Source organism: Protobothrops mucrosquamatus, unplaced genomic scaffold (genome assembly GCF_001527695.2).
Source record: "Protobothrops mucrosquamatus isolate PMUCROS unplaced genomic scaffold, P.Mucros_1.0 scaffold4665, whole genome shotgun sequence".
Lineage (NCBI taxonomy): Eukaryota > Metazoa > Chordata > Lepidosauria > Squamata > Viperidae > Protobothrops > Protobothrops mucrosquamatus.
The window spans coordinates 27,678-36,651 of NW_015390563.1; the positions used below are offsets into that span (position 1 = coordinate 27,678).

Sequence of the window (8,974 nt, forward strand, 5' to 3'; positions counted from 1 at the left end):
GTCATTAATTGGGGGGGGGGGTTATAGTGTGACTCAGATGAACTAATCAACTAGAGTATCCATTAACTAAAGGAAGTTTCAGAAGATAAGCAGCAAATGCAAGCATTGTTTTAAAATGAAATGCTTGTGTGTGTATGTGTGTGTGTAGTCTACCAAACATCCTTTCAGTAGTCTTAGTACTTTTCATACACCACTTAACTGGAAAATTAATTTCACCAAATGATCAAGCAAGCTTCAGTTCAGGGTGGGGAAAGAAACATGCTATTCACTTTAAAGGGTGCTAACTTGCAAAAAAAATAAAATGGGAGCGATAATTAAAGATGCTGAGCTTGTCAGCTGGAAAGCTGACAGCTGGGTCCGAGATCCGAGTGCAGTGCGATGGGGCGAGCGCCTGTTACTTACCCCAGCTCCTGCAAACCTAGCAGTTCCAAAGGACACAAATGCAAGTAGATAAATAGGTACTACTTTGGTGGGAAGGTAACATAGTACATAATAAACATAATAGAATTCTTTATTGGCCGAGAGTGGTTGGACACAGAAGGAATTTGTCTCCCGTGCATAAGCTCTCAGTACATACAAGTAATAGTGATAATCATGATCATATACAACATGAAAATACATTCATCATAAATTGTGAAATACAACACTTCATCATAAAATATAAGATGCGACACTTAGTGATAGTCATGGAGTACTAGCTAAGCAAACAACATAAATCATACTAAGCTAAGAAATGGAGATGAGCGCCACCCTCTAGGGTCAGACATGACTGGACAGGGGAAACCTTTACCTTTACCTAACTTGAAAAATGGGGTTGGGAGGGAGAAGTACTCCCTTCCCCTATAGAAGGGGTGTCAAACTGCCGGCCCGTGGGCCGGATGCGTCACCGAAACCACGCCCACCCCATTGCCAGCAATGGGGAAAAGTCGTGATACATCGCGCGACGTCACGTGTCGACACGAGTTTGACATGCCTGCCCTATATCAGTTCTTTCAGTACTAAAACTACAGTGGGGGTTAGGAGATTTATGGTATTTAAGATAGACAATCAGAACAAACAGGATGATAGTTAAGAGAGAAAAATATAAAGTCTACATCAGGGGAGGAAAAAAAAGATTAAAGGAAGGGAGGATTAGTAGAAATTGTGAAAAAGATCTGGAAGTCCTGGTAGGTGACAAGTTAAAAATGAGTCAACACCATGATGTAGCTGCTAAAAAGGCAAATACTATTTTGAGTGCATTAACAGGAGGTATAAAGGCCAGATTGCAAGTCATAACCTCCGAACTTTACCCTGACTTTTCAAGTCCCCTTGGAAAAAACTGCCCAATTTTGGATATCATAGTCCAAATTCATATTGACAAGCTACTCCAAAGAAGAGCTTTTAAGATAATAAGGCACCTGGAAACCTATTCCTGTGAGGAACAATTAACTGGGTAGTTTCAACCTATAGAGGAGAAGACTTGAAGGGAAATGTGATAAAGTATTTACATTGTCATACATAAGAGGCTTGTTCTCTAGCATATTGAGGAGCAGAATCAAAACCAATGGCTATATGCCCACTCTCTTACCCAATCCAAGGCTGGCTCTCACCCAGTATCTGTAAAACAGATTTTGTAACCCTAACTGAAAAAGGCTTTATTGACAGGAAATGTCTTACAGGACAAACAAAGACTATTTGAAGCCTACCAGAAAGGGAGCTGTGATCAGGAAGTGTCAGATGTTGAAAACTACTGGATCCTGGAACTACAAGCACTTTGTAACTAATGTCATCAGATGCCTCTTTAGATCTTGGCAAGCCTTCAAGCAGAATTTATTTCTTTATGGTACCCATCCTAGCCAGAAATTGATTTTAGTTTGTGTGTGTGTGTGTGAATTTTCTTCTTGAAAACAGCAAGATATAGTATTTTGTTCTTGAAAACCATTGTTGCATTTGTTTTACTCTCCTGTCTGGTAAGTTTCTTGTATATAAATGAATGCTGCTTAAATCAAACTTATTAATTATACTGTGTTGAATAAGCCACAGTTGTCCACTTTAAATAGAGCAGTAAACCACAAAAAAGGAGTATGTTAGCAAAATGGGGAGCAGCTTATAAACTGGGATACCCAACCTTGAACATCAAACTGAGGCAATCTCAGTCAAATCAGGATATACGGTGAAGCTATTCATTAGCCTCTAATATGTAAGACCTGAATTTCCCTAAATATATTGCACCTGTTTGTAACATTTCCTCAATAATATAATGTAGCTGCTTGTTCTTCCCTTGTCCCCCTTCCAGGCTAGAAAATTGAAAAAATTGTAACAGCCTTCAAATCAAAGAAAGGTCAGCCTGTGAGGAGAATTATATAATGAAATCCCAGAACACTGCATTGTTAAAGGGTTTTACTTCCTGATGGAGCATTATGATTATTAATTAACAAATTCGTCATTGCTTTAGCATGTGGTTGGGAAGAAAGGGCCGTATTGACAGCAGATTTGGAGACAATCTGTCAATTAAGATTCAACAGCAGTGACCACAAATGTGACACATTTCCCTTTTCCCTGTTGGATGAATGAAAATTGCTGTTGACCCCGGAGAGAAGGGAAGGTTACCTAAGTGCCCCCTCCATTTATGAAATTTAGGATGTACTGGCTTAACAGACTCCTGTAGCATTACCTATTATCTCTGGTAATTTTTAAGGAAAAGTTATGTTTTTGGTCTGATTGTGGAATACCTGGTTGACTTTTTCTACCAAGTGTCTTTGAAATCTGAATAGGGAATTTCCCAATCACAGTGTTAGGGAGGTGAGAGTGACTTAATTTCAGGAACTGAATGCTGTCTCTGTCTCTTTTAATATATTTCTTAACAAAGATAATTCTAGTTTCAGGAAGTCTGGGTACAAAGGATATAATGGGATAATCACTGTGTTTCACAATGTACTCTTCTCCTAGAGTAGCTGGTGATGTAACAGGGAAATTGTCACTCACCAAATAACTCCATCCCTCCCTTCTAATTAACCTAAACAGACCTCCCATTTTGTTTCATTCTGAGACAGAATTAGGTTCTATAAGCATGGCTGCCTTCCAGCCTCATCTTTGGGTTGTCTTCCTGACTGGGGTTGTTCTTGGGGCTTCTGCTGTGGAAACATTCCTTGCTGCTATCTATGAGCATGCTGTTATACTTACCGGACCCACCCCAAAACTTGTCTCTCCAGAAGAAGCCCTGAATTTAATGAACAGAAATCTAGACATCTTAGAAGAAGCCATCAAAACAGCTGCTGAACAGGTACAACAGATGCAGGGTTAGTTAAGTTCCATCGTCTTTGTTCTTGGAAGCAGTGGCATCTATTAATTGAACAGGCATTCTTCTTCTTTTTTTCTTTCTTTTTGTAGGGAGCCCGCATCATTGTGACCCCTGAAGATGCCATTTATGGGTGGGTCTTTACTCGGGAAACACTTTATCCCTATCTTGAGGATATACCAGATCCTGAAGTAAACTGGATTCCATGCGACAATCCAGAAAGGTAATCTTATCAAGTCTAAGTAGAATCTCCTTGAAGGTGAAGAATCACTTTGGCTAGTGTGATGGATAGCATATAAATTTAACAAATACGTTTGATACACAAAGTAGTATAATGAGTCTCAGTTACTTACAAGCACACTTCTCCATTTGTACAGTGAATTAACAGCGGGTTTTTCTAATGCTCTTCTGTGTACACAATAGTGATTCCAATTTGCATTTGTACTGTAAAGGCAGAATTATAGCTTGTTGGATAATTAAGAATAGGCACACAGCTTTATTTACCTCATGTATAACCAAATCTATGTATAATGTTTTATTATGCTTTGACTGAATTTTATTTGAGTAAGATAGCACATGCAATTAGGAAATGCTCTTAAAATGTGAGTTTTGCAAGTGATTCCCGGTGAAATTTGATTTCTCGTTTTTTAAAAAATAATAATAATAATACATTTTGGTATTTAAATTTATCAATGCTGGGTTCTTTGGGAAGTATATTTCCATATTAAACAAGTCTCTAAGAGGAAATGTTCATACACATTTTGTGGATTTCTTTTATTAGTTTATGTTAAGAATTAATAGAGTTCTAAAAATATTGTACCAGACTGAATTGATAGGCAGTTGTCCAGATTTTTGTCACTAGGTGGCAGTACAGCAATAGATTTTCCCATGTAACATAGCAATGTTAATTTCCTTGTTTACTGCACTTCTGTGTATCTGAGAGCCTAATTCTCTATAAAAAATCAAGTTAATTTCCTTGGGAGAGTGCTGCCCTGTCTGAATACTATGACCCAAGTAGACACAGAGCTAAGCGGTTTTCTGAACAAACAACATTCCTGTCTTGGTGGAATTCAACTTCAGCCTGCTTTGTCCCAACAGTCCCCACAGCCTGTAGACACCAGATCAAGAGTCCACTGGCCTTATGGACTGGCTCTGGGTGGAAATATGTGGATCTCATCAGTAAAGGTGTCAGCCCCACTAGGTAGACCAGACCATAAAATCAACTTCACAGGAAAGCTTAGGATACTTTTATTGAGATTGGTTATAACAATAGAATCTTGCAAATCTAATTGTTGAGTACTACCTCCCCCTTCTTACACTCTAGTGAAGTGGGGAGTATCTGTCTAAACAATTTCTAAATATCATCTGGACATTCTGATTAAAAATATTTCAGCCCCTTTTGCCTAAGCAACAGCTTCTGCATATATTCATCAGAAAGTATTTTCATTACTTTCTATACCACTGAAACAATCCAAAGCAATGGGTAGCCTCTTCCAACAATTTTATGCAGAAGTTAAAAAGTATGGTGATAGGGCCCAATCTGCAGTGCTGGTTTTACTGAGCTGACTTCTGTTTCCTGCCACCCACAGCTGCTGTTACCTACTTAGAATGGATCAGAATTATTGTAGAAAAATACTCTTTACTCCTAACTCTTGCAGACAATTCACAGGGATCCCATGTTCAATGGAATCGAGCCAGGAGTTGGTTTAGAAAGGGCATATTTCCCCAGTCCAGGTCTTGAAAAATGTCATCCATCAGAGATATCATCCACCAGAACAACTGGGCCTTTCTCTGTCTGATGCCCTGATCTGAATTGTGACGCAAAAGGAGTCCAGATATTTTATTCCCTTTAGGGCACTCTGTAATTCAAGCCCTACCACATTCCCAGCAGCCTTTCCTAGAAAAAAGTAGGGTGGAGGTAGGATAGTAATTGTCCAGTATTGTTGCACCCAGGGAAATTCTCTTCAGCAGGGACCACTCCACTGTCATCTTCAAGGTGATGAGCAATATGACCCCCTCTTTTAATGAGGTATCAAGTACCTCCTAGATCAGGCGTAGGCAACCTTGGCTCTTTTATGACTTGTGGACTTCAACTCCCAGAATTCCTGAGCCAGCATGGCTCAGCTTGGAAACTTCTCCCTTTCCCCTCAGCACAGCTGGCTCAGGAATTCTGGGAGTTGAAGTCCACCAGTCATAAAAGAGCCAAGGTTGCCTACCCCTGTCCTAGATCCAGCTACTTCTCCCTCCCCAGCCACCTGAAGAAGCTAGGAGTATGTATCGAAGCCAGAGGTAGCAGAGCTCACATCAGAGAACACCCTACCTGCCTCATCAGAGTTCACAAATCCCTACCCAGGCACAGTCAAACATTTGAGTCACTTTATTAATTAAATAACAGCAGCAAACACTCCCTGTTTTGCATTGTTGGTCACTTACTGGCAGCGATGTGCTGTTAATTGTTTAAGAACCAGCTCTGCTGGTTTCATTATCACTGCCAAACCCCTAATTGTGGAATAGCTGATTGGCAATCTAGGCATGGCGGCTGGATTCTCAATTGGCTGGCAAAATTCCAGAAAGTGGATACAAATCAGCTTCAGTACACCACTGTTACAATGCAAGCTATATGGCCTCAGTGCAACTATTCCTTCAAAAAAGGATTGTCACCATTTTATCATTTACAGAGAAATATTTTATTTATAATATTAAATAAAATGTTGCACTCAGTTGAGATGAGTAACTGAATCTCAACAGTTTGGATGAATATTTATAGCAGGGGTCTTCAAACTTGGCCCTCTTATGACTTGTGGACTTCAACTCCCAGAATTCCTCAGCCAGCATACGCTGGCTGAGGAATTCTGGGAGTTAAAGTCCACAAGTCATAAAAGGGCCAAGTTTGAAGACCCCTGATTTATAGCAAAGTCACAGCCAGTTCTGCCTTAGGGCTGTCAGGGATGTTATAATATTAGTTAACCCTAGAATTCTGGTCAGCTGTGACCTGACCCAAGGGCAAGTGTCATTCAAAAGTATGGATCTTGCAACTCTCAGAATTCCTCCATCAGAATGGCCTGACTAGAAATTCTAAGAATTGCCAGTCTAGAACTACTGTACTGGCAGACTAATGCAATGTTTCTCCCAGTTAAAGATCATGATGAGAATTTTAGTAGAATGTAGAACAGGGGTGTCAAACTCAATTTCATTGAGGGCCACATCAGCATTGCGGTTGCCCTCGGGGGGGCGGGGGGGTGTGGCCTACTGGGTGGGTGTGGATGGAGTGGTTGTGGCCTATTGAGTGGGCATGGCCAGCTCTACATTGTTCGCATCAAGGATGCCTGTAGGGGCCTGGGCAGGAGTGGGGCAGGAGTGGGACCGGGGCAAGTGCCAAGGCATGGTCCACTGGAGAAGCCTCACTGCCTGCTGAAACCCCTCCATCGCAGCCCATCAAGCCGGATATGTGAAGTAGGCAAGGGCCATTTGCTGGCCACTTCCAGGCGATGGAAGGCTAGGGAGGTGACACCTCCCCAGCATGCACCCAGGGGGTGGGGCTGACACAGCAGGGGCTGGTTCCTTGCTGTTTCCAGACAGCCTTGTGGAGCTAAGACTGAATGCGTTTCAGCATAGATGGCCACCACAAAATTGTACCTTGGCTCCCGGCCGGCCTGGGCCAGGGCCAAGGCAATGGGGGCCGTTCCCTCACTGTTTCCAGGATGGCTTCACGGGGCACATGAAACCACTTTGCGGGCCGCATCCACCCCCCGGGCCTTGTGTTTGACATGTCTGATGTAGAATATGTACACACTGCAAAAGAATATACAAGCCCCAATCTTGATATATATTATGAAGACACAAACGGTTATACAAAATATGAATCAGCCACAGATAATAAATTTGCCTCCTCTTTTGGGGTCACTTTTCTAGCCACCATTGGTATATTGATAGTAAGATGTCCATATATCATTTTTGGTTAAGATTTCCTTGAAAATATGTTCTTTATTTGTTCTCTTATTTAAAAAAAAGAAAAAAAAGATTTCTTTAAGACTGTTAATACTTCTGAACAAAGGGATCTGCAGAATCAGAGGCTTTCATCAAAATGAAAATCAGCAATTGCATGACACAAGCTCCATCCCTTTGATGAAGGCACGCCAGTGGTGGGATTCAAATATGTGAACAACTGGTTCTCTGTGTGGATGCCACTTCCGGAAGTCCATTCTGGGCCTGGGTAACAAAAAATTAGCAAACTGGTGTGAACTGGCTGAATCCCACCACTGAGGCACACAATATCAAGATGCACACGCAAAGGGGGCAAAATGTGCATCAGGATGATAGAATGCTGCTTTCATAATTTATCCTGCTGAGTTTTCCCGCCTGCTGCTTCTGAATCAACCAACATTTAAATTTCTCCCTTCCTTCCTTCCTTCCTTCCCTCCTTCCTTCCTTCCTTCCTTCCTTCCTTCCTTCCTTCCTTCCTTCCTTCCTTCCTTCCTTCCTTCCTTCCTTCCTTCCTTATCCCAGCTCAGCAAGAATGCATTTATCAAGCTAGTGTCTGTGCACTGTTGATCAATCTACCAGATTTCTAGATACTGCCTTTCTCATTAAATTCTTCCTTTCAATTTTAGGTTTGGATTTACCCCAGTGCAGAAAAGGCTTAGTTGCATGGCAAAGAATTATGGCATCTATGTGGTTGCCAACATGGGGGACAAGAAAACATGTAACTCCAGTGATCCTAAGTGTCCCAGTGATGGTCGCTATCAGTACAATACCAATGTTGTTTATGATTCAGAAGGAAAGTTTCTGGCCCGTTATCACAAGGTAACTATTTTTAGAGTGACTAATCTAGGCTTCAAATGTTGTAATGTCCATTAGTTGCTATCTAAACATGATAGCCCTATCAGTTAGACAAAATATAAAGTAATGCTGCTGTATTTGAATTAAAAGTTCCATAAGAGCTTCGAGGAGCAAGAATTGCTCCAAGTGCTACTTAGATCATGAAACACTCAGTGGTTAACCTCTTTGTTTTGAGAATATAAAATCCAGTTTTATCTGGACCTTTGTTTTCCCTGTTTGTTTCTTTCATAACATTGTAAAGGACAGGAATAAAGTACAAATATCTACTAGAAAACATCAGCATCACATGTTTTTCCCCGTATTTTTAGTGAAATAATTTTCTTCTAACGCTATAAACACTCTCTCTCTCTCTCTCTCTCTCTCTCTCTCTCTCTCTCTCTCTCTCTCTCTCTCTCTCTCCCTTCCCTTTTTATAAACAGTACAACCTTTTTGCCTCAGAAATCCACTTCAATTTTGCGAAGGAGCCCCAGTTTGTCAACTTCAACACCTCCTTTGGGAAGTTTGGTGTTTTCACTTGTGCTGATATGCTTAACTTTCGTGAACCTGCCATCTCATTGGTAGAAAAGTTCAAGGTGGACACCATTCTTTTCCCAACTGCTTGGTTAAATACTCTACCCCTTTTGTCTGCTGTTCAATATTACTCAGCCTGGGCAATGGGAATGCGTGTGAATATCCTTGCGGCTAATATACACAAACCCAGCTTGGACATTACTGGTAATTACAATCTTTATATACTTGGTTTAAAATTAGATCTTAATATGCGTAATACATATAAATGAATACATACTAATGATCGGCTTCACACCTCACAGAAAATCATAAGGTGATTTGTTTGTCTTACTTTACATGCTGTGTGCA

The 8,974-nt window shown here is 40.9% G+C and overlaps 1 protein-coding gene across 1 annotated transcript; it reads left to right on the forward strand.

Moving 5' to 3' along the window:
• Window positions 1-3,026: 3,026 nt before the first annotated feature.
• LOC107299200 (pantetheinase-like) lies at window positions 3,027-8,830 on the forward strand (the record flags this gene model as incomplete). Its single annotated transcript, XM_015828563.1, has 4 exons — window positions 3,027-3,262; window positions 3,370-3,500; window positions 7,888-8,080; window positions 8,536-8,830. Coding segments are annotated over exons 1-4 (832 nt in total), but the record flags the coding sequence as incomplete, so codon positions are not given.
• Window positions 8,831-8,974: the final 144 nt, after the last annotated feature.